Source organism: Rutilus rutilus, assembly GCF_951802725.1.
Source record: "Rutilus rutilus genome assembly, chromosome: 16".
Lineage (NCBI taxonomy): Eukaryota > Metazoa > Chordata > Actinopteri > Cypriniformes > Leuciscidae > Rutilus > Rutilus rutilus.
The window spans coordinates 27,666,163-27,693,355 of NC_140224.1; the positions used below are offsets into that span (position 1 = coordinate 27,666,163).

The 27,193-nt window shown below is 38.3% G+C and overlaps 1 protein-coding gene across 3 annotated transcripts in view; it reads left to right on the forward strand.

The window, feature by feature from the left end:
- The first annotated feature begins 2,313 nt into the window (after window positions 1-2,313).
- dnmbp (dynamin binding protein) overlaps window positions 2,314-27,193 on the forward strand; it is a 52,839-nt gene continuing 27,959 nt past the window's right edge. The window contains exons 1-4 of one of the 3 annotated variants that reach the window (XM_084434032.1): window positions 2,314-2,664; window positions 20,996-21,153; window positions 21,242-21,364; window positions 24,708-26,930. In XM_084434032.1, coding sequence (XP_084290158.1) covers window positions 21,009-21,153; window positions 21,242-21,364; window positions 24,708-26,930 — 2,491 coding nt within the window. In that variant the 5' untranslated portion in view covers window positions 2,314-2,664; window positions 20,996-21,008. Of the gene's footprint in view, window positions 2,665-3,438; window positions 3,657-20,995; window positions 21,154-21,241; window positions 21,365-24,707; window positions 26,931-27,193 lie in introns of those variants that run through there. The other 2 variants (XM_084434034.1, XM_084434033.1) reach the window with 2 other exon arrangements.

A 27,193-nucleotide genomic window follows, 5' to 3' on the forward strand; every position in this document is an offset into this window, starting at 1 on the left:
ATACCGACTATTAGGGGTCTGCTTCCAATAAGAGATCAACAATCTTGCATTTGCAATCCATGAATAAACTGTCCGAACAGTAGTGAAATGACAGGATTTCATTGTATGAGAATGCTTCAATGACACAAAGATCATGAATAGATCAACAAGAATGAATAGCAACAAAGAGCATCAAGCTCACATGGTCATTCTCAATGAAAATGTCACTGTTGAAGAGGACAACAGAAGCTTTTCATGCTTCCAGGATATGACAGATCTGGCATTTTCTCATAGATGCCGTGGGCATGTTGTGTCAGAGCAACTTACAACACAGAGCTGAATGCGACAATGAAACCCACACAGCAACTGTTATCTATACACGACACGTGCTTTAGTGGATGCCCACTTGGCTTCAGCTTTCTAACTGAATTAAAAGGGAACCCGAGTCAAGTGATCCAAGTCTAGGTATTGGAGATGACAGGAACATGTAGCCTACAGAAGGATGCATGTGTAAAGTAGAGGTCAAGATTTGATGTAACAATTCTGCACTACCTTACAAACAAGGGCCTCACAGACAGCTTCCTTTCATTGTTTCTGAAAATAAGGAAGTCGCGGTAAATGCAGACACAGCAAAAATAATCTTAGGTTTGAAACTGCGTGTCTTAAAACATTATGTTCCCTTTGTGGCAATAATATTGACACAGACGAGTCTACATAAAGCAATATAGCTCTGTCCTTTCCACTAATATCACAGTATTCTTATTCTCAGAGTCATGAAAACCAAAATCAGACTGTTGTAACCCTCTATGTCTGAACATTATACAATATTAGAGTGATTCTTAAACTTTGTTTACGTTTATGTCCCACAAAAGGGTTGATTTTATTTTCAACAGGTAAATTTTAAAAACATTTTATAATGCTTTTTATTTATAATTGTATTGTTGTACTCATACCCCCAGATATGCAATATTTAAAATATTATAATCAGTCATGAAAATATGAATTATTATGTGTTTAAAATTGAGATAGCCTAAACAAAGAATTAAATATGCATAGACCATATATGCATTTCAATATTTATTTATAAAAAAAAAAAAATAATAATTCCAACACGAGTATTTTCAACGTTTTTTTTAAGTTAATATAGGCCTACTTTGATTTTTAAAGTGTCAACTGTAAATTATGCAAAAAGTGTGAAAATATTATTACACTGTGTGTATTTAGGACATAAATAGCTAGTAATTAACTTAAACTGAGAAAGACAATTTCTTTATGTTTATTTAATATAATTATTAATTCAAATGTTTGACAAATGACTAGGGGTGTAAGGATACCCTCATGTCACGATTCGATCACTATACTGAACTCATGATATGATATTATTGCGATACTCAAAGACATATGATAAAAGTTTAAATTTGGTATTACATTGTGGGTGTAAATGAATAGGATTGGGCTTGGTAGGCTACTGATAACCTAATGCACAGGACAATGGCACAGAATAAAAATATTCAGGATTCTGAAGCTGAAAATACAGAATTATTTTAGACGAATATGCTTTCACTCTGACTAGATATATTTAAAATAATGTAGGCCACTTTTTACTGGTAACATAAGACATTTGGCATTATCAGGACCCAAACATATTCCCCCATTGCATTATTACATATATTCAACATTATATATCGTAGTTTAATGTAGTAGGCCTACTGACACTAAAACTCTGTAAACTTGAATTTTTTCCTCACAGTAATTTTTTATTTTGGGTGAATTATATACAATACATATTGTCACTATAAATGATACATGTTGTTGCATTTTTGTATTGCGATATATTGACATGTTATACGTTACACGTTATATACGATATATTGTTACACCCCTGACTAATATCAGAGACAATTTATATAAAAGGACTTTGCTAATATTCATCATGATATTCATGGCTTCCAGAAAAGTGACAAAAATGGCGGAATTCTCCTATGATTCTCGAGTGTCAACTTTAGGTTAAATTAGCTAATCTAGTGACAATGAAAAATATGTTTTAAAAAAGTTTATTACATAAAAGACTACAGGGCCAAAAGTGTCCATAGTTGAAGAAACACCCATGATCTATCATTAAAAAGATTAGTAAATCAAGTTTATTTATTTTTATTTTTATGTATTATATGACGTTATAGCGTCACTGCAAACTAGTGAAATAAAATAACGCTACCCATTTGTTTCAGTTTAGAGATACTAATCTAATTATTATTAGTATTATTTTTCCTTATTTAAAAAAGCAACCGCCACGAAAAAATACCTTGTGCTACAGATTTAGTAGGAATTTTCTTCAGGCATGTTGAAGGCAGCCCTGCGCTCGGTGTCAGCAGAGGGTGGTGTGTTGATGTTGATGTCAGCATGGAGGGAGTTGAGGATCAGCCTGCTGGGTCTTCTACTGGGATGACAGCTGATCCCGCCGTGGCGTAGATGACCATTGGGATCGGATCAACTGCACCGTGTGAGCCGAGTAATGACAGGCGGGAGAAACGCCTGTTGGCCTCATCCGATGATTGTTCTATAAGCAACTTTTAATGATACAACGTTAACGGCAGAAGGGAAACGCACACGAGCATCCACTGGATTTTGGTTGAATCTTTTCAGCAAATCTGTCTAACCGTACTGAGGGTACTTGATATCACACAGGTGAGTGAAATCTTGAATTAAGTCCTCCGTAAGTTTGTAGTATTTTAATGCTAGCGTCGGTTACATCCAGATCCCTAGAACTGAAGAGTGTTTCAGGTATAACAGTGAGTCTTCTGTTTGAATCTGTTAACACTGGTATTGAATGCATACATTTGCATAGTCTTTAGGGAAGTTGGTGTCATACATTTGTCCAGCTTCGACTAACATGCAAGTCTGTTTACTTTTTTTGTTAGAAAACACGATTAGGCGCTAGTGGTTGGGATTTGGGCTATTTTTAGTGATTTGAATCTTTCGAAATGATTCGTTCTTTGGCTCTTTCGTCAGGTTACTCTTTTTGTGCCTGGAGGTGTCAATGAGACTCTTTGTGTCTTTATGAGCGATTCACTGATTGAATCTTCACTCAACTGATTCGTTAAGAGTCGTTCATGACCAAAACAAGTCTGAGTAATTTGTTCCAGAAACATTTTTTGTTATAGTGGTTGAAAGTCTCTTCACATCCTGATAGCAATCACTAAGTTAAAAGTGGTCTAAATGTGTGTGTGTGTGTGTGTGTGTGTGTGTGTGTGTGTCTCTCTCTCTCTCTCTCTCTCTCTCTCTCTCTCTCTATATATATATATATATTAGACACACACACACACACACAAATATATATATATATATATATATATATATATATATATAATCTGTGGAAGGCGTAGGTCCGAATGCAATGATATAATGTCTTACTTGCCAGTCAACAAATATTTTCATACCTCCATGTGTCAGCATGCAGATGTCTGTCACTGAGCACTGCAACCGAAACAGCAGCCACCTTTTACAGTTCCTCCTGAACCAAAACAAATAGCTTATTCTGCGTTCACGCCATAACTACCTTTAATAGAAGAGATGGAAACCCGTGTCGTTATAGTTGGAGTGGTTCAGGACTCAAATGTATGCGTTTCAATGGCAACACTATCATCGCTGAAATGATCTACAGCAGTCAGGGGATACAGGTCAGTGCTCTTTAAGTTATAAATGTTCATTATTATTGTAATGTTATGGGCTTTGAGACATAAGGTAGTTTCATCTCTTGTGATGCTTTTATAGGTGTGGCTTTGGAGACGCTCTGATCTTATGTTTTCAAAGCTAGCTCGCTATTGCTAGCCTCTCTGAAAATTGCCTACCCTACCTTTAAGCTGTTTTGCTGGTGTAAGATGGTCTCACAGCCTGACCAGCGGGAAGTAAACTGGTTTCTATTGTGGAAAATCAAGTTTCCTGACCATCTTAAAATTGCTAAAATCAGTGAACACGCAGACTGGGAGACCAGCAAACCTGCTTAGGCAAGAATGGCTTTTTATGCAGCGTTAAGCGTGCTTAAATTTGTGGGAGAACATGAATCATTCATCAAATGCGGTGACTCAGTGGCAAGTAACTATGGTAAACCATAAAAATCCATTAGCCTATGTTATATATCAATCAGGCTGTACATTAACAGTCTATTGCATGTGGGTTTGATTCTGGTCACCTGTCAGATGGCAACTGTTGTCAGTTGTCTCTCTTTCTAAGGGAGCAACAGCATGTCAGGCTTTGGGACACTATTCATTCACCTAAAACGAACTATGTGTGCTATTCATTAGCGCAGAATAAACTTGTATAGGTGTTAGCTTGTATAACGGTGCTGTATTTACCCAAAGATTATTAATGGCACTCTCTTGTCTGTTGTGTGATATATAATCAAACATTGTTGTTGTTTGTCATTCACACCTCACAGATACATTTCCTGTGAAACCAGTTTAGGCCTTCCTTTCTGTGCAGCTCTCAGTATTAGACTCTGATGTTAAAAATATGCTCTGGTTTTTGAGAACTGAGACAAAAAAAAAAAGACTACAAAACTGATGAGAAAAGTTTATAAAGTAAATATTTTGGATTAATCTAGGTATTCTGCTTCCTCCATTTGTCTCAATTTATTTTTAATGTGGGTCAGCAGCACCATCATATACAGAAATAGTGTCAATTATTTATTATTGTACTGACAAATAAGTGGTGACAAATCAAGTATTGAATCATTATCACATTATCAATCAATATATTGCACAAGCATTAATACAGTAGCTATTTTCAGTTATTGCCAACTATTAAAATGACTTCAGTGTATGAATCAGTGTAGTGTATGAATAAATCAGTTAAATCCCAGTTAATTGTGAAGCTGTTCTTATAGCAATTATATAGGGTTCTGTTCTTATAGTTATATTGCTCATTTGAATATATTTTTGGATTGCTGCATCAGCGTGTAGGTCTGGTTGTACAAAGCCAACATGAAACTAAGTTCCTTGTTTCACTTTACAGGAGAGTTTTGAATTATTAATGTAGTATTCCCTGTCCATACTTGTCATCTGAGCCATGTTATGTTTATATTATACGAGGTGGCGGCATGATAGCCATGCTTGTATCTACTACAGCTGTCCTGCAAAATGCCACCTGCTTCTCAACATTATATTTGTGATTTTTAAACAGGCTGCTATTGACCTGCCTCCATCACCAGATGTCATTTTGATTAGATTTGTTGTATAGAGTCCAGGTTATGTTCATAACGTGTAGAAACTTAACTCCACACCACTGTAGCCCAGTGAAAAGAAAGTTGGGAACATTCCTGGCATTCTTTTCCAGCCACAACTGTAGTTCACACCGCTTTGGAAAAATGACATCTTAAATCATCTGGGAATAGTGATTTTGCATTGTTTGTGTGAGAGAGCATTGTGGTCTCCTTAGACTCTCTGACTCAACAGTAAGCTTACAATGCATCTCTCAGCCCATGTACTTTCATTGATAACAGATATCAGTTTGTTTTATGTCATGTGCACCAATAAGATTTAGTGGATACCAATCACACAACAACTGATGACTGACATTTGTTTAGAACACCAGTTGTGTTCTTGGGACATTGTGTTGCACATATTGCACATGGCCTCCTCTCTTTGACTCAAAGAAGGATTGAACTTGTCAGAATAGGTTACAGAAAGGAGGTCATGTTGGAGCCAAGTCATGTGACTCTGCTACATGCTACTTGCAACACCACAACAGAGGTGATACAACCCAAGCACAATTGTGAAATAAATCTGAGATGGATCATGGATGCAACATTTGGACAGTGTCTGACTGCCCATTGGAAAGTCTTTCAGTCCTTTTCTTTTTCAAGAAGACAATGAGTTGTGGCCTGCAGTGCAGATGATCTTCTTTTGTGTTTAAAATAGCCAGTGTATCGCTCTTCTATCCATAGCCAGCCTCACATGGATCTATGACAACTCTCTCAATGAGTCAGTGCTAACATATGACTTTGTGTTGTCAAAATTGGCAAAGTAAGTCAAAGCAGTATTATGTGTGGTACAGTAAACTACTGTATTTTTGTCTATATGGAGTAGTTTCAGTTTCCCAAATCAAATTAAGGCTAGCATTGGACTGTAGAAGATTGGCAGCCAGGATGTGAAGACCAAGAACGTTGTCCTGGACACTGTGACAAGAGGGGCCACTAGGGGTGTAACAATTGACTCATATTCTTAATACATCAATTACTAAATCCTGTCGATTCATATGATGCATTAAATGCATCATTGAACTGGTATTTGTTTTTGGTGGAATCGTGAATAATTTGGTTTGGTGATAGGTTTTAGACTCTAGAAATCAAATTAATCACAAGTGGCATTTAATATTAAAAAATATATGAACATTAAATTAGTTATATGTGCAAATTTGAGTCATTCTTGAATCTAATAAAATAAAAACCTATGTGTGGGTGAATCAAATCAATTAGCTGTTTACTCAAAGAGTCACACCCCTAGGGCTCACTTAATGTCTTGTATACTCATGTTTTATTCCTGTTAAACGTTGACCCTAGTCACTATATAAAGTAATAATAACTTGTTTCAGATCCATATTTCACTAATGCAGAAATGTTGCTCTGAATTTTAAAATGTTAACAGGAACCATTGCTGTCAAAACGGGGGTTTCTGGTGGCATTTTTAGGTGTGTCACATCCTCTCAAAAGACTCATTTGCTGAGTCCCAATTCGCATACTATTTAGGACGGATAGTACTTAACTAGAATTAGTACGTCCCAAATCGTAGTATGTTGAAATGGGTATTCCAAAGATACCCGGATGGTCTACTATTTCCGGTTAGAATTCGAAGTGCAGATCAATGCACACTCTAACGGCTAATATTGCCCACAACCCATTGCGTGCAGGAGGGAGGAGCTTTGTGGTGATGGTGGTGATGTAAACATAGCAGCCGGATGCGGCAGCGGAGATGCGCCCTCAGTTTTTAAGTGTAAGAATTCAAATGTTTAACCCTAATTAAATTTATATTTTATTGTCTCGTAATATTAATGGGTTTATGTTGTGCCAAAAAAGTACCGTGTTTATCTTGTAGGGTCCGATGAAGATACTGAGCGCCTCATTGGGGTTATCAGGCTACAAAACAATAAATAAAAAGGCTCTAGTAACGTTACAGTGTCATGCAAGTGTCTTTTTTATGTATTTCAGATGTTAACTTTATCAGTCCAACCAAAGAAACATGGTTACTACACTTTTACTATAGTAAAACCATGGTTCATTTTCATCTGGGTATTTTTAAGTATTATACATAAGTATAAGATTAAGTATAAAATACGTTAAACAATAGTTATACTATAAACTTTAAATATTTTAACTCAGAAAATAAGTAGCTTTCGTTACACACATTGCACATGAACGTCAGAACCAGCCGCCTCACGAACGACCTGCGTTTGTTTGATCTACGACGACGCCCTGCTTCACTCCTCAATTTGGTAAAACACATTGTAAATGTATTGTGGAAAAAAAGATGGGAATAGTAAATAAAATTATATTGGATATATAAGAATGAATGAAATGTAAAATGTTTTGTTAACAGTCGCGGTGTGCGTAACTAGGCAACCACGTTCTCGTTTACGTTGCATGACGTCATCGAAGTATGTCCCAGAACGTGCATACTCAAAAGTATGTACTTTTTCCTCACAAAAAAAAGTACATACTTTTAGGTCGTAGTATAAGTAGGCGAATTGGGACTCAGCCATAGATAATTGTTTGATAGTTTTGTCTTGGTTTTCTTGAATGTTCTGTGGAGAAAAAAAATCCTCTTTGCAAATCATTGGAGCTACTTTAAACCTCAGTGGTGGGCCGTAGTCCAGTAGCCTCATTAGATGCTCTGTTGGAAATTGTTTTCTCCATAGCCTTAAAGAACAGCCTCTCAAGGTTGTGTTTGTAGGGGGAGGTGTGTCTGGGAGAATGTGACATTTCAGAAAGTGCTCTCTCACACAGGCCTGCAAACCTCTTGATCTCCATAGCAACCATGTCCATCTGGGTTGTGCTCCTCAATACTCAATGTTTGTACAGGGAAAGTTGCATGGTCTCTTGTGAACCCTGGATTTCCCCATAAAACTCCACTTGGACCTGCCAAAGACACACCTCTCAGCTCCCACCCTTGTATTTGTGTGAAGTCAGCCTAGAAACATGGCACACAGAGAAAGCAATGGAATGAGGAAGTTAGGGTGCTCTGAAAATTGAAATATAAGAGCCATATAAGAATGTTTCGAGAAAGAGAGAGCTTTAGCTCTGCTGTCTTTATTTTTCGAGAAGCAAAGCTGAAGCATTGAGAAAAACAAAGAAATTGGTAGAAAAAGAAAAAGTATCCAGGAGATATATTGATAGTTCTCCCAAAAATGAAGCTTCTGTTATTATTTGTTCACCCTCATGTCATTTCAAGCCTGTATGACTTTCCTCTGTAGAAAATAAAAGTAAAAATTAAGTCTGTCAGTTGCTCTTTCAATGCAGTTTCATTGAATGGAAACGTAAAATTTCAAGCTTCAAAAAAGGACTAGCCTATAAATATGGAAATGTAAATATAACTGGAACTGTTTGGCCCGAGGGTGGAAAAGCGGGAACTCGAGAACAAATCATTCAGACCAGGTTTGTGAATACTTTAACCTCTAAATGAATGAAAAGTTCTGACTCAAAATTTTTTGTTCATTAATATACATTTTCTACTACTTTCATGTCAAGAAGATTTTTCGATGAGTAATGATTTTCATTCTGTTTCTCACACAAAGCTATTGTAGGAATACATTCATGGTGCTTTTGTGTCCTTTTTGATGCTTGAAAGCTTCAGGTCTTGGTCATTGTAATTGGATGGAAAAGAACATAGAAAGTGGTCTTCATAATTTCTCCTAAATTATGTCATTTTTGATGAACTATTGGAAAACAAAACCATTTAGAACTGAGAAGTTGAAATAAAAAAATCTTATATTGTGTCTAATAATTAATACCTGTTGAAAGTATGTCAAGCTGAATAAAGTCGTCTTAGTTAGGATGGGAGTAGAAAGGAATCAAGCTTACCTTTTGTTTAATTTTTATCAACTAATGATTCCAATTCTAATGAGAAAGCTTGGTTAGATTCAATAAAATATTTGCATGGTTATCTCTCTTGAAGGCTCACTTGAATTAGTTCTTGATCATTTAATGTTATGTTGTCTTGAAAGCCTTGCAAACCACCTATTTAAAATTCTAAGTAATTGACTGACTGGCAGTTTCGGCCACAGCCCGCATCATGTAATTGATATTCTCGTTCGTTGGAGTTGAATTAGCCTTATTGCTTCTTGTTGTTATAGCTTGTTTGCATATGACGTCACCTCACTGCGTTGCCATGGCGCGAAATGCAGATGGAGGGCAGGAAGTGATTTGCTACATTTAGAACCACTATAACAAACTCAAAATGCCTATGTTTTGCGTCGTTTATGGTTGCTCAAATCGATGAAACCACGAGGAGTTTTTATCGAGTACCAAAAGTTGTTGTTCATAAGGGGGAAAAAGGCAAGAAATTGACCGAAAAACGCCGGAAAAAAATGGCTAGCAAACCTACATCGGAAACTGCCTGTGTGTGCAGTGATCACTTTGTCAAAGGTGAATTAACTTATGTGGCTATGTTTGTGTAACGTACCAGTTTCTGAACTTTGTAAAGTCAAAGTAATTGTTTCTTCTTTTCTTTGAGTTTGTAAGTTACCCCTGTAACTGAAGACAAACTCGTAACGTTACTAGGGTTGCAAAGGGGCTGAATATTTCTGGTAAATTTCCAGAAACTTTCTAAAAGTGAATATCAAAAACTGAAAATTTCCAAATAATCCTGAAAAGTTTCCGAAAGTTTCCAAATAATCCTGAAAAGTTTCCAAAATTTCTGGAAATTTTGCAACCCTAAACGTTACAGGCAAAATTTTTCAATTCAGTTGAAAAATCGCTCCTCTTCATAACGTAAGGATCACGTCCAACATATGTTTCGATTTTTTTGTTGTATATTTCTCTTGTAATAGCGTCAAAAGTAGTCCAGTACGGACTTTCCGCCATCTCGTCCATTCCGTTTTTCACTTCCTGCCCTCCATCTGAATTTCGCGCGTCATCACAATCACGTGACTGCAAACCACCTATTGAGCGAGATTATTACTACCCAGAACCATGATCTGTTCCAAATCTACTGTATTTGCTCCCATCCTGAGACAACAGTGAGCCGCATCAATTTGAGCTCATCTAGAATGATCCTCATGCAAGGGCTGTTTTGAAATGAATGCATTTAAATGGAGAGGCGCGCATCTGACGGGCACACACAATGTCAGTGCCGTAAACACCCCAACAGTTATATAAAAAGCAGCAGAAGAGTGGCACAATATAGAAGCTTCCAGGCCTGTATGTGTTTTGCAATAGCAGAGAGGGGCAGGGAGCGACCCACCTCCCGCATACCCCCCTCCCCCCCTCCATTGTTGGCCTGAAATCGGACCCGTTCAATAAATAAAAGCAGACGGTCAGCAGATTGGGTTCCAGAGAGGGAGCACTGCAGGAGAATCGAAAAAAGAGGAAAGGGATGGTTAAAGTTTTGAGGGGAGTGTCTGGGATCCGAAAAGGGATGAGGAAGACTGTTGACGTGTAGCCAGGGGAAGGATGTTTATACTTAGACTCCATCCAGGGCTGGATCACAGCTACTTCTGACAGCAAATGATACAGAAAGAGAAAGAACAGAGAGGCAATATTTGTGTTTTATTATTAGTTTGGAAAGGGGCGATGGATATGCTCACTTAAAATATTCATCCCTGTACGGCAGGGCAAAGATGTGCCAGATGTTTTAAAGTTTTAAAACTGTACCCTGACTTTGCGTCACAGGTTTCCACCACGTAATTTGGAAAGTGGAAATTCTGTGTGACAACCATGCCTTGACATTCACTTTTTTGCTCACCAGCCATTTTGGCTAGTGGATTTCCAAATTTACTAGCCACTTAGCATTTTGACAACAATACCATGGGGAAAAAACTGCTATATAGGCCTAGATATTTTTTTTTAATTATCTCATAATTTGACAGCAAGGCTGCTGTCACTTTAAGACCTGAAATACGGATCCATTATACTGTTACTCATGCATTTTCTTTCTCAACTGTTTGCGGTCACTTAAAACATAACTGACTGTGTTTACGTGAATACTCTGCAAGACTAGGGATGGCTCTATACCACAATTTTGACTTCGATAAGGTACCACAAACTAATACTGTAGTATCGATATTAAATGTATACCATATAGGGTCTGATTTTTGGCGCGGATATTGTGCAAAATTTTACTCATTCTTGCAGGTTTCACATTTATAAAGAGGGAAATTACCGCAAATGTTTATTAGCATATTGTTTTATTAGCAACTAGAGTTGTCAAAAAGTAACAAATTGGGTACCAAGTCGGTACTGAAATGTAAAAAATATGACGATACCAGCATTTCCCTCTAGCATTTTGAGCGCTAATGAACGGATTCTTAAACACCTCTGATTGGCCACGCGCTCAATATATAGGCTATGTCTGTGATTGGCTACAATGATCAACAATGACATCTTTGTCATCTTTCTGAGTGCTTACACAGATACACACAGGAGCGTTTAAAAGCAGGCAGCTATGAGCGGATCCCTAATATATCCGCTGATAGACGTCACTTTCAAATGCTTGTGTGTATCTGTGTAAGCACTCGATGAAGAGCGTCAAAGACAGCATGTTTTTGAAGCATTGATCGTTGTAGCCAATCAGAGACATATATGTTGAGAGCGTCTACACAGTGGCCAATCAGATGTGTTTTAAAAAATGGTTCAACAGCGCTCAAAATGCTAGAGAGAAAAGCTGGTATCATCACATTTTTAAATTTCGGTACCGAAGTCGGTATTTTTGACAACTCTAGCTACAACACTTTTGCTTGTGTTTCCAGACAGCTGACAGAAATCAGTTGCCCACATCTTTTTACACCTTGCCAATTTGAACATCCAAGCGATTTTATATAATTCAGTTGTAGCGTAAGCGTAGTTGTGATCTCTTTGAGAGATGGTTCTTTGCGCTCACGCCAACAACGCACACACGTCTCGTCTATTCGTCAACGCATATTCGTCTGTAATTCCAAATTTCACTTCTACTGACCTCTTTATTAATTAGTTTTGGGCATATTGAGTGAGATTGAAGGGCTTTATCCGTTTTGTTCCTCTATGTTGTCACATTTGCTGGTTTCACGTCAGTTTGGGTGCACACTGCAACCTAGCGGTGAACTCCGGAACAGCAGCATGAGTACCGAAATTAGCAAAATCATGATATTGTACCATTTGAAATCAACCGATATTTTCCCAGTACTGGTATAACGCCCAACATCAGCCAAGATCGGCATTGTGACATTATTTTGTGTGTATTAAGCGCAATAATCAGTGAAATAGAATTCAATTTAGTAAGAGACGGCTTTATGTGCACGCGCTTTAGATGTGAGCACAAAATCTGCGGGAATGAGTAAAATTATGCGCAGTATGTGAAATCCCATGCAGAAATTCAAGCCCTGTTACACCAACAATATTCATCCGGAGCAAATGAAACGAGTGAGTGAGGGGAGGCGGGTTTGTATGCCAACTTGCTGTCGGAGAGATAAGAGAGTCGTATGGAAAATTTATATTTTCACAACATTACATTTTACATAGTTTATTATTTCAGATGCCTTTTTTAAAGACTACAACTGAAAACAAACACAGATATGCAACAGTAGCTACGTTTACATGGACACCTTTTGTTGAATCGGAATTAATTCATTCCGATTGATGAATCCGAACGTAGTGTTTACATGAACACTATATAATGTGATCGGGTTGATGTGCGCTATATATGTCACAAGCTTTAAATTGAAATTATTATTTTTTTACATGCACTCACTGCACGAATATAGTGTCCTGCTGTTTGCACATACTAAACATTCTCCTATATTGCTGCTTTTTTTGTTTTAAAGAGCAGACTTAATATTTCTTAATGGACTTATCTATTTTTTTTATTCCGCCACTAGTCTGATTACAATCCGATTATAACGATCCATAAACGCAGCTAGTGATATTACGTCACATTCGTCCTCAATGCTGAATCTTTCATCTGATGCACAGTTGCTTCTTTGTCTAAATGCCAGCTGTTTGTGTGTGTGTGTGTGTAACCCCTTTGAAAGACTGTAGAGTGAGTGTTTACAAAGCTGTCTGTCGATTTACCACCACTATCACTCCAGTGCCAAGTCTTATTCACACACAAATACAGACAAAAAGAGAGACCCTCTCTCTCTTTCACTAGTTTGCTTTGTTCATTCATCCTTATTTATTAGCTTGAGATTTGCTCATCCAATGACCTTAATATTCAAGTGAACTTTCTCTAGCACCATGTTTCCATCCGCCTATTTTTATGCACATTTTGGGATATCGTATAAAAAAAACACTATGGAAACAGCAAGATGTGCATAAATGAATATCCATTATTATGCTGTACATTATAATGTTGTGATTCACTTGTAGCATTTAAAACAACGTATTTACATTTTTTAAGTTTTATTTTATAAGACAAAATAGTATAGATTTTTAATAAATCAGGCATGAAAGATCTAATCTGAGCAGGGTAGAGAAAGCATGAACTTCATAAGAGAATTTTTTTTTTTTTCTAACTGCTCATTAGTTTAGTGTTTTAGAAAAAGATGCATTTAAGTGTTCCGCCTGTAGCCTAGATAACCATGCAATCATTGAGTAAGCATTATTGGATTCAGCTGATTTATGTTGGATGTTAGAAACAACAAATTAATAAAAAAATAAATATTTTTTAGGGTCCATTAAAAAGTTTGATGAACCGACTTGTTGTTTCTGGTGTAAGCCTATGTTTCGCACCAGATTTTGAGGTGAGTGCCAGCAGAAACGCTCCTTCCTTCTCCTGCCAGGTCAACAAGTGTTCTTTACTAGAGTACTAATCTGGCTTAGTCACCTGCTCACCTCCCTACAGGACCATATGTCTGCTTGTTTCTGCTGTATGCTTTGTGTGTGACACTGGGACATGAAGGACAGTGTCCTTCAATCTTGGCTTCTGATCACAGGATGTCAGGAGTCCAGACATTGTTTAAATCACTACAGATACATCTGTAAAAATAAAAGTTTGTTGTCGTGCACAAGGAACTGTAAGTTAAAATATTTCCTAATTAACCAAATTTTACTTTTACTTATAAAAGTTACTCAAATTATTAATGTTAAAGGGATACTTCAGGATTTAGCATTAAGCTTTGTATTAGTAGAAAACCTGTAGTATTTTCGAATTACCGTGCTTTCCACCCTCATATCCCCCTGAGACGAGAGATTTATGTATTTTTTTTGTCTGGAAAAAATCCTCAGATGACGCAAAAATCGTCATTTTGCGTCATCTGAGGATTTTTTGGCCAGAGGCTAAAGACTACAGCCAGTAGTAGGGGCTGTCCCGCATGTTTTCAACCCTCTCATTGAGGGTGGGATCTCACTCACAGAATGTACACATAGTGTCAGCAGAGAATGTCTAATAAGGCGAGAAGTTACACTTCCGGCTACTGAACTGGTTGCAGTTCCTCTCTGATTCCATATGAGGGCGCTCACAGGACGAGTGCAGAATGAATGGATGTCTATGGCGCTATACCAACAAAAATCCACTTTTCTCAGGATATAATTTTTTGTCTAGTAATTTGAATGTTGTATTCGAAAGGAGATGCAAATAAATTACACACTGCTGGGTGTTAGATTTTTTTGAGTCACTTATTTGCTTTAAAAAGTATTTTAAAGTGTCAATGACGTCATACACATGTACGACCAGAGATACTGCTTTACGGCAATCCTTCAGTCACTTTGGTGCTTTCGCGCTCTGCACTTTCTTTTCTCTCGAGGCATCGACAACACAGCTGACACAGGTAAATACACGTGCTAGAAGAGTTTTTGTTTTGTTTGTTTCTGGTCCCGCTTCGGATGCCGCGATGCCATCAAGCAGTATCTCTGGTCGTAATCAGTCCTTCACTGACCAATCAGCGTTCATTAGCAGAATGCTAGCGTGTTATGGGCAACAACAACTCAACCTGTAAGAAATCGAAAGGACATAAGTACTCGTTCATTCAACTTTCGACCTAAAACCCATGTTGAACTTGCAAAATCCTACAATCAGATCTGAGATTTCTCAACTGCAATCGGGTGAAAGAGACAAATTTAGCTGTCTAGCCCCATAGACTCCCATTCATTCTGCACTCATGGCGATCGCCCCCAGTGGAACTCTGGTGGTACTACAACCAAAATTTGGTACAATAGGACTTTATAGGGAGTGGGCAGGCTCTCCGTAGACGGGCTCTGGTGTCAGCCATCTTATTTTGGAAGCTAAGCTAGCAGGCTCTTGTTCTGTGGAGAAAGCTGAGTAGTAGGGGTTACCATCCTCTTTTTCCCGGACATGTCCGGCCGTCGAGATCGTCCAAAATGTCCGGGATTCGGCTTTTGCTTTCTGCAGTCGCCATTCATTGTTTACATGCACACCTTTTGTTTCAATCTAACTGAATTCATTCCGATTGGTGAATCTGAATGTAGTGTTTACATGAACGCTAAACAAGTGATCGGTTGATGTGCGTTTTAACATTGCTAAGAAAATTCCCGCTCCTCCGTGAGAGATACGAGACCGGTGCGTCTCACAGACGGTGCGTCTTTGACTGCAGCGCGACCTGCTCATCGGTAATCACGCCACCGGCCTCTCATCGTTCTCCCGCGCCCCTCAGTCTCATCCTGCTCGCCACAGTAAACATAATGCATGGCGACTGTAGAGCGCAAAAGCCTAATCCCGGACATTTTGGGCGATCTCGAAATCCCGGGCAGACTCGTCACCACGGAGACTCACTAGTAGCGTAGCCTTGTTGTTTTAAACTGCGCTCTCTTACCGGTAGGCGTGGCTTGGGAGTGTCCTCCTAGGGCAGCGAAGCAAGTGCATTCTGGGAGTTGTTGTCTTTCATCCACATAAGCCAAAAATACATTTTCTGGCTTTTCTCAGTCTAGAAAGCTCCAAATTCAAACATAATTTCACATTTCTTCTACATAAATGACCCATTTTAAATACACATTCATCTTTCCAGATGTGAAGTATCCCTTTAAATGCAAGTTACAGATGTTCTCTTAATGAAATGCTCTGTAAGCATAATGGTAATGTCTTTGTATACATTATTTGCCAGTTGAGCTACAGATACTTTTGGTAATAATTGTGGGCCCTGTTTCTACACTAATTCCTAAAGATGGGTGGGGTGTCGTAAGTTCTGCTTCAACCTGCCTGGGTAATCACTAGTTATCGCCACATAGGATGTTAAAGAAAAAACAGGCAATCTCTCTCATTGCTGCCTCTTTTCTTTGGATATTTGGGAATATATTTATATATATATTCACACTCTCACAGCGGTACTTAATTCTCCATTCAGTTGGGATTGGCTTCATTAGTGGGCTAGATCAGTCTCTGATTGTTAGTCATGGAGGAGAACTGTCACTACCCGTAATTTCCCATTCTGGCAGAAACATAAATATGTTCAAATGCTCAGGCAAATTCATATTGTACTTGTATACTTCATGTACACAGAACTTCATGACTCATCATTGTCTAAAACTTTACAGAAAAAATAATAGCTGCAGGAGTGCTGGTAGACTGTAAGGGCCTGCCAGTTCTATGCCTGATGTTCAGACAAAATGACTCGCATGAACTGACTCGTCAGCTGGAAATATCAGCACTCATTGGAATCTTGCACTGGGATATCCCAGTTTTTTTTCCTCACCAAAAGATCTCAATGCAAAGAGAATTGCTGTTACTCACGCACAACCAGTTTCTGTGGCTTAGCCCTCGTGTCTGAACACGTTCATGTTTGTTCTTCCTTCATTGACAGCAACTTATTCAGTCCGCTTATTAAAGTAGTGCACAGAGAATGTGACGAACGATGACTGGAATTTCTTAGTCATCAAGCCTCTGATTTTTCCATTGTTTCAGAGGGTTTCCCATGTGTTGATCAGAACTGCAGCACTTTGAGGGTAAAATGCTAAATTCCTGAAATCATTTTACCCTATTGGTGTTCTGGTTTCACTTATTTTCCCTTGTGAAAGCAACAAGCACTTGAATCTTCTAGAAGAACGATGCATGTATGTGTGATCCAACAGGTCCTAGGTGTTTTATAATGGGTATTTGAACACACTCAGTGATGTTTAGGGTATTTTATGGTTTTTTTCTATCTCTCTCGTGAGGCTTAAAGTTTTGATACTCCATCAAATGCATGATTTACATCAGCGCATTCTTTCTGTAACTGACACACATTGGCTGTGTCCAAAATCAAAAGCAGCTGCCTCTCTTCCCATTCCATCTGTGACTTAACAGACAGGCAGTATTATAGTATGAAAACACCTTTTAAGGTTTCAGACTGGCTTTTAAAGCACTATAACAAAGATCACATTCAATGAGCTTTAGAGAACCAATAATTTGTTTAATAATTTTCTTTAATTTACCACTTTTATTTAGGGAAGATGAAATAAATATCCCTAATATCATCTGATAACCAGTATGGTACCGATATATCATGGTCAGATGAGGGATTTTTTTTTATATTTAATGTATAGACCTTATTCAGAACAGCACCATGACAGGTATTAAAGTGAGGCTGTGAGGAATAGACTTCCAAAAACTGATCCCAAATTTTTTAACAGTATATCGTACATTTACAGTGATTGAAGATTTTCATTTTTAATTTTTAATTTAATAAAAAATGGTGTAGAATTGTATTAGTGTCACACTACTTTAAAATGTTTTAATAACTTAAAATTAGCTTTCGTTAGCCTCAATAGAGGAACTGAGCATGCACAATTAAATAGCCAATATTGGATGATATATCTCCAACATCAATCAAAACAATTGTTTAAAAAAATCTGTAATTATGTAATATCTGCTGATAACTGATATGATACTGATGCATCACTTCTTCCTTCCACGTCTATGACTCAAAACATGAATACTGTGTTCCGCCACAGGGGAAGAGGAGTGGTGTGGGTTAACACTAGGCTTTTAATTTTAGATTTTGAGTTTCTTTAAAGTCCCCCTGTGGTGAAAATCCAGCTTTTAATGTTGTTTGTATGTCTGTGTGGTGTTTTTAATATGCTTTAAGACAAACCATATGCAAATTCTTCATAAGTCAACACCATTGCTGAGTATTTTCTCCTTAAAACTGCAGTGAACCAAAGACGGTCTCAAAAACACGGTTTGAAATCGCTGGTGTTTCTGGCGTCACAAACTGCCTTGTAACCAATCACGTGGATCTCTGAGCTGGTGCGAGTGAGTGGAGGCGGGGCTAATTAGCATATTCATAGAACCGCGTATACTAAATGAGGCAAGGGTGTAGAGTTACATTCAAGCTAGGCATGAAGACATTTTTTTTTCAAGGAAAAACATTTTAATATGTAATTTTGGTGATCAAAGATGAGTTTTAAGGGATACAATTATTGACTACAGGGGGACTTTAAAGCGTAACTCTTGCCAAAATGCAACCTAGCATACACTTTAAGGCTGTAGTATTTTGTATTTTGTCAAGAGAAGCTCTTCTGCTTTTTTGTTACACCAGCCTAAGTTGAACACAATCATCTATGTGAAACATAAGGACAAAATGTCACTTTCAGACGCTCTTTCACCTGGCAACTACATGACTCTTGCTGTGACCCTTGTCACCTCCCAGTCGGGTCACCTGTTACCCCTGATCCCGACACTTGAGAGGTCCCGAGAGAGAGACACACTCTCTCTGACAAACAGCAAACAGAGAGCTCTTTGAGCTTCTTAAACATGTGCGTTTCAGCTCTCATTTCCTCTCTTTATCATTCTCTGTCTCTCTCGTATTCACACTCTCACAGTGGTACTTAATTCTCCATTCAGTTGGGACTGACTTCATTAGTGGGCTAGATCAGTCTCTGTTTGTTAGTCATGGAGGAGGACTGTCACTACCTAGTTTCCCATTCTGGCAGAAACATGCTCCCCTATAAATATGTTCGAATGCTCAGGCAAATTCATATTGTAGACTTGTATACTTCATGCACACAGAACTTCATGACTCATCATTGTCTAAAACTTTGGACTACACAAGGCCTCCACCCCATTATTGCTCTCATGTGAATGATTTAATGTGTTTTAGAGGGCGTATAAACAGATTTGAACTGGTTGTTGTCCAAGAGAGAGGTGAAATCAGACTCCCTGTTTCTTCAGCATCCAAATATACATTTATTTAGTCAATCTCATCAGGGCATAACAATGAGAATCGCTCAGTGCCAATGTGAGAGAGGTTTGAGCCATTTATCAGAACTATTACTTGTGCTAGGTTGTTGCCGTCAGTTCTGTTTGTGCGTGGAGATGCTATTAAACGAGCAGATGTGCAAAAGAGTTAGGGGATGTACACACAGGGCACATTATTCACTATGTACACTTACCATTCAAACGTTTTGGGATGTTCTTTTTTAATGTTTTTGAAAGAAGTCTCCTCTTTCTCTCTCATTTAAGGCTGCATTTATCTGATCAAAAACACTGGAAAAACTAACATTGTAAAATATTATTTTTTTAAATATACAATTTAAAATATCTTTTTTATATGAATATATTTTTCCTTGTGAATTTTCAGCAGCCATTACTCAAGTCTTAAGTGTCACATGATCCTTAGAAAAAAATCATTCTATTCTAATATGCTGATTTGGTGCTCCGGGAACATTTTATTATCAGTCGAAAACAGTTGTGCTGCTGAATATTTTTGAAACAATGCATGATCATTTTTTCCAGGATTATAAAGAACAGCATTTGTTTGAAATATATATTTTTTGTAACATTAATAAATGTCTTTACTAACACTTTTGATCATTTTAATGCATCCATGCTGATTGAAAGTTTTAATTTCTTTCAGAAAAATCTTCCTGACCCCGAACGTATTTTTTTTTATTTAAACATTACAGAAAAACAAAATCACTTGTCATGATAACTTGCAGTTCAGTGAGTCAGATGTTGATTCAGTACCTACTCTGAATGATTCAGTTAGTTAATTCAGGGTAGGATTCATCAGATTGATTCAAACTGGTAATCTTAAGTTTGTACATCCTTTTTGAATGATTCATTAAAAGAATCAGCTCTTAAGCATTTGTTTATGAATCAGAATACACTCCTTACGCTGTATTACTGCTTTTAGTATACAGTATCTGTCTATCTCATTCAATTCAAACTTTAAACTCACATTTACAGCTCAGTTGAAATGTGATTTCTTTTGCCTTGTTGCTGAAGATTCATCAGCAGTGGAGCTGAGAACACAGAGAAAGTCAATGTGAAATGGCATTCACAACACTTTTTACTTTATTAGAGTTAAACAAGATATTTAATGAGAAATTAAAGAGTGCATGTAACTATTTATTTATGAAACACATCTTAACGTTTAATAATTAATAATAAAGGGGGGTGGTGTGGCGCAATGGATAAGACACATGCCTTTGGTGTGAGAGACCCGGGTTCGAATCCACTGTGAGACACCAATGCGTCACTGAGCAAGACACTTAACCCCTAGTTGCTCCAGAGGCGTGCGACCTCTGACATATATAGCAATTGTAAGTCGCTTTGGATAAAAGCGTCAGCTAAATGAATAAATGTAAATGTAATAATTGGCCTGACTGGACCAACAGAAAAAAAATCCTTATTGCTAAGCCTTGCTCATTTAGGATGCTAATACTACAAAAGCAAATAGATTGTTTGGTATTCCCTAGATGCTCCTAATTGAGGATTCTTGTTTTCCAAACAGCTGGTCCGACATCATCATGTTTTGAGCTCATCACTTCAGAATGAGTGCTTTCTCCTCTTAAAAAGGAAAAGGCATCCAACTGACAAATACATTGGGGAACCAACAATGTATTAATATTGCTGTATAGGTGTCATGTTTGATTCTTCTCTCTTTTGTTTGTGATGCTCAGGTGATGAGTGAACATGGAGGCTGGATCGGTGGTGCGTGCTGTGTTTGAGTTCCTCCCCAGCGTCTCTGAGGAGCTCCCTCTGTTTACTGGAGAGGTCATTGAAGTGCTCAGTGTTGTTGATGAATTTTGGCTGCTCGGAATCAAAGATGGAGTCACAGGTAAAGTCACAGAAAAGGATTCCACAATGCATGTAGTCTTCTGCCTTTCACACCGGTGTTGATATCTTTTCATTCTTTCTGCCCTCAGGCCAGTTTCCCAGCACTTTTGTGGAACCTGTTGTAATCCCAAGCACCAAGACTGGCGAGAATCTGTATGTGTGCATCAATGACTTTAACTCTGTAGAAGCTGGAAACTTGCCACTAAAGAGAGGTACATACATTTACTCTTAGTTATTAAACATGTATGAGTTTTTGTCCAGGTTCATTAAGTTTAAATGGTATTACATTTATTTTGATGCCATTCTGAATATAAGGAATGTGTATATTATATCACTACAAAGGGAAAATGTAAAAAAATAATAATTATGCTGATGTTTAATGCACATTTACTCACCGCACCGCACATTAAGGGCATCATTTACTCACCCTCATGTCAATCCAAACCTGTATGACTTTCTTTATTCACAGAAAAATTCAAAGACATAATGGAGTCCCAATCATGAATCTTTGGACATTTGCAATTTCTGCAAAATCTTGCAATTTTTTTTTTTTTTTTTTTTTAAATGAAAAGAAAGAGATAAAAAAAAAAATATATATATATATAGCAATAATATCTTAAAAATCATTCCCTCACAAAAAGCTATCATGTGGTATCAGAAGACTTCTTTTTCACAGAAGAAAGATAATCATACAGGTTTGGTACAGGTTTTTTCTTAATAATTACAGAATTTTCATCTTTGAACCAGTTATTGCTTTAACAAAGAAGTGTAATCCATACATAGATTGATTACGGTTGAAATACCATAGGTAGCTGACCCTTAAATATCCCTTTGTACTTCTATTTTCTCTTTCCTTCAGCATAAGTCCTGCTTACTCAGAGTGGCATAATGTCATATAACAGAGGTACATTTTCTTTTTTATAGTAGACAGTAGAGCCCTAGATTGTACATCACCTCTACTGTAGCCACTGAACATGAGCTGTTACGAGGGGATTTAGAGGTTTAATTCCTCTGTTTGCTGTTTTAGCTATAGTGAATTAAAAATAGAGGCTCTGATTCATAGATCTGGTTTATTCCTGATTTTATGGTCTATTTTTAAGCTTATATCAGAGTTTCCAGATTTAAAGCACTATACATTCAATTTAAAATGCCATTTTTAAGAAGTGATCCCAGTTCAACACTAGATGTCACTAGTTGTGTGTTTTATATTGTTTAGAGAAAAAATACTCATAACCCCAACAGCTAATACACTTTTTTCTTTAAATCATATTTCTGTATTACTTATCTGTTATTTTTAATTAGTTCCGTAATGTTTTTTCTTCTTTTCATTGCTTGCCTTGGACAATTTTTTTGTGGTGTTTTGCATAATACACTGTTAATGTTTGTAGTAGTCAGTACTGATCTAATGTGGAAACTGTGATTCGTCTAGTGCACACTCCCTTTATTTTGATTTGAAAAACACAACTGGATGAATTTAGTTTCCACTATCATGTCTGTGGGGATCATATACACTGTTCTAGTTTATGAGTTAAACACAATGGGAGGCGGAGAGCGTCTGTGTGGAATGTGACCCCTGTGACTCTAATGGACATTCTGGCTCCTGTTGAGGTCTATGTGTGTGTGTGTGTGTGTGTGTGTGTGTGTGTGTGTGTGTGTGTGTGTGTGTGTGTGTGTGTGTGTGTGTGTGTGTGTGTGTGTGTGTGTGTGTGTGTGTGTGTGTGTGTGTGTGTGTGTGTGTGTGTGTGTGTGTGTGTGTGTGTGTGTGTGTGTGTGTGTGTGTGTGTGTGTGTGTGTGTGTGTGTGTGTGTGTGTGTGTGTGTGTGTTTGCTTACTAAAACTGACCACACCAATGACTTTACTGCCATGCAAACTGACTTGAGGTCAGAGGTGAGCTTCACTCATATTGCCCTGACTGCGAATATAGTGTAAACACAATTATACAGCTAAAAGTTACGTTTCCATTTACTAATAAGGTACTTGGAAGGGATAGTTCGCCCAAAAATGAAAATCCTGCCTTCATTTATTGACCTTCATGTCATTTCAAACCTATGAACTGTCACATTAACAGAATGACTTTAAAAAAAAAACATGGTTTAGCATGATCCAATTAAGAAGAAAGATGTTTATGTAAATAAGTACTAGCTAATACAAATAAAACTAATGCACATAATACAAAACATAATCCATCTCAGACCTTATATATCTTATGATTATTTTAAGCTTGACAGAAGGTTCGATTGTTGTTCTGTTGCACATGCAGATGGACATCTTTTGTATTTTGCTTTAACTTTAGAATCTTGTGCCATTCACATTGAATTTAAGACACTGTGTCAAATAAAAAGATTAATAGTTTTTTTTTTTTTTTTTTAAGACTAGTATTCAGAGAATGTAGAGAATGTAAACTAGTATTCTTTAATAAAAGTTTATACTGTATTAATGTACTGGCAGTACATTTATGTAGAAAAAGCCTGCCAGGTCAATCCAAACCTGTATGACTTTCTTTATTCACAGAAAAAAATCAAAGACATAATGGAGTCCCAATCATGAATCTGCAAAAAAAAAAAAAAAAATGTGATCAAAAATTAAAGAAAAAAACTAAACTATAGCAATAATATCTTAAAAATCATTCCCTCACAAAAAGCTATCATGTGGTATCAGAAGACTTCTTTTTCACAGAAGAAAGATAATCATACAGGTTTGGAACATGTTTTTTCTTAATGATTACAGAATTTTCATCTTTGAACCAGTTATTGCTTTTACAAAGAAGTGTAATCCATACATAGATTGATTACGGTTGAAATACCATAGGTAGCTGACCCTTAAATCCCTTTGTACTTCTATTTTCTCTTTCCTTCAGCATAAGTCCTGCTTACTCAGAGTGGCACAATGTCATATATCAGATTGAGGCATTTATATAGAATATCAAAGGTACATTTTCTTTTTTATAGTAGACAGTAGAGCCCTAGATTGTACATCACCTCTACTGTAGCCACTGAACACACTACCTGAGGGGATTTAGAGGTTTAATTCCTCTGTTTGTGTTTTAGCTATAGTGAATAAAAAAGAAAAAAAGAAAAAGCCCGCCAGGTCAATTAGAAAAATTTCACTTATATTTCAATTCATACATTAATTACTAAATTATTTATCCTGTTTGTCTATCCTTAGATGTTTTATTCGTTTAATTACTTATTTCTTTTAAAATTATTTTACACTGTTCTTGCCTTGAACACTTTAGATGCTGATATAAAACAAACAAATATGTAATGAAAAATGATAAATAAAATCTTAATAAATATATTCAAGAGACAGTCTATATAGACAATCTCGTCAAGTAAATTTGTCTCTTTTTCTAAATTTTTTGATATATAAAAAAAAAAATGAAACGCTCATTAAGAAGTCATGCAAGAAGGCTGCATTCTGAACAAGATGTAGAGGTTTCATTAAATACAACTGGAATTTTATTTATTGCCATTATTCTTGTTCTGGTTATCACTTTGTGATATCTCAATCCTTTTTTATTCGGATGCTTATATCTTGTTCTCTCTCCTGCTGTAGGTGATGTAGTTGCTGCTGAATGCAGTGTGGATGCTGTGTGGATAAGAGGGCATAATGCGTGGGGCTCACGTGGGCTCTTCCCTGTGTCTTGCGTTAAAGAGCTGGAGCTTTCTGGTCGTTCCAGGCAGTTGTCAGAGCGCAGTGCAGCCGCCCAGGCCTCTGAGCTCCCCCCACACGCACTGGGCCAGGCCCGTGCCCTCATGAGCCTTCACGCCCAGCTGGACGAGGAGCTAGACTTTCGAGAGGGTGATGTCATCACCATCATAGGCCTGCCAGAACCTGGCTGGTTCCAGGGAGAGCTGGCTGGCAGGACAGGAGTTTTCCCTGAGGGATTTGTGGAGCTGCTCGGACACCTGCGCTCACCTCTGGAGGAGCCTGAACTTCAGACCCTGGAACAGTATCCGGCTTACAGCATGGAAGAAGAAGAGAAGAGAGAGGAGGAAGAGCGGGATGAGGAAAATCCAGAAATGGAAACTCAACAACAGCAAGAAGAAGAAGAGGAGGAAGAAGAGGAGGAAGAAGAGGGAGCTGTATACGGTACCGCGCTTTATGAATTCCGGGCCCTTGAGCCAGGCGAGCTAGACTTTGATGTCGGTGATAGGATTCGTATCCTCGCTACGCTGGAGGACGGGTGGTTGGAGGGGCAAATACATGGCAGAAGAGGAGTTTTTCCCCATCGATTTGTCAAGATGGAAGGACAGCTGCAAATCGTCCCACAAACTGAGACTTTAATTAGTGAAATTAGTGTACCCGAGAGAGAAGAAGAATGTTACACTCCCGATTATACCTCAGTTCAGCATGATCGTTCGGTTGCAGAATATGGGCAAGAGTGGAATACCCAGGAGGACAACACGGTGTGGGACCTTGATTACTTTGAGCGCCGGGAGGAGGAAAGAAAGGATGACCATGTGCGCTACATGCATTCCGATCAAAGTTCTCAAGAGAGAGGAATGACTCCAAGTCAATCACAGGTTCAGTCACAAGAAAGAAGTCGAGAAAGACCCCCACCCCCTCAAACGCAGCCCCGCAGAGCGAGTAGCTCAGCCCACAGAGGAGTCCGAAGGACCAGAATGGGCAGCCCCAATTTGGGTAGACCCCAGCTGCCCCCCAGGCCAAGTCTTCATGCTCTCAGCAACAGGCAATACAGCAACGGTTCTCACACCAGCTTACGAGAACCTCCCCCAGCACCCATCACGAGGAACCAGAGTCTTAATCCTCCCTCCAGATCCTCACCTAGTTTCACCTGGACAAGAAACAATGGTAGCTATGCCTCTCATGACAGCAGAAACCCCTTCAGCAGTAAAACCTCTGGTGAGAAGAACAGGCAGAAAAAGCTAACTCGACATGCAAGTGTCAATGATGCGGATCTAATATCCGGTGGCCGCAGCGACCAATGGGCATGGTCTCAAGGACAGGGTCCAAATGGGTTACCGACATCTCAGACGATGGGGATTTTGGATCTGTCATCTGGGGAACTTGAAGCCAAGCTTTCTCAGCAACTGATAGAGTTCGAAAGGAGCTTGCCGGGTCATGGCAACGGAGCAACGGAACAGAGCCGATGGGAGGAGGTTAGTGGCGGATTGGGCAACAAAATTTCCCGTCACTTCTCCATTATGGACTACAGCAATGAGAATGACATAATCCGTGGCTCCTCCCACTCTTCGATGGAACATCTGTTGCCCGCCACTTCCTCTCCATCTGGCTCCGCATCCTCCTCTCTGGAGAGACGGAGAATGCTACGCCCACCTCCTCCTCGACCTCGGGTCCTTAGGCCACCAGCACCTACAAACTTGCATTGTCCTCAAACCAATGGTCGTATTGCTCCTCAGCCTTACAGACCCGCACGTCCGGCACCACGCCCACCTCCTCCATGTCCACGCACCAATGCTGTGACGTCCCGCCCCCCTCCATCCACTTCCAATCCACTTTATAACTCGCCAGAAGAGGAAGAGACTGTTGAAGAGGTGGAAGAGGCAGAGGATGCTCTGGAGACAGAGAAAGAGATGGAGAGCGAAAGAGAGAGGGAGCAGGAGCAATACAGGTTACTCCTGAGGTTGGAGGAGGTGGAAAGAGACATTGATATGTATTCTCACACAGCCCAGGAGCTGCAGGCCATGCTGGAAGAGGAGCAGGATGAGACTTCGAGACAACAGGCTCTGGAGAATCTGGAATTCTGCACCTACACCATGGAGACACTAACCCTGGAGCAGCAGCAGCTGCAAGGTAGTCTTTAATTCCTCTCTTTATTCTCACATCAGTAGATTGTGTTTTTACAACTGATACAGATAGTATTCTATCTGATATTTATAATAATAACTTCAACAACAATAATTAAATGCTGCATGTTTCCTACTTTTTTTAATGAATGAATGAATGAATCAATACTAAATTCATTTATTTAGTATTCATTAATTCATTAAAAAAAGTAGGAAACACACAGCATTTAATTATTGTTGCTGAAGTTATTATTATAGTGCTGCATGTTT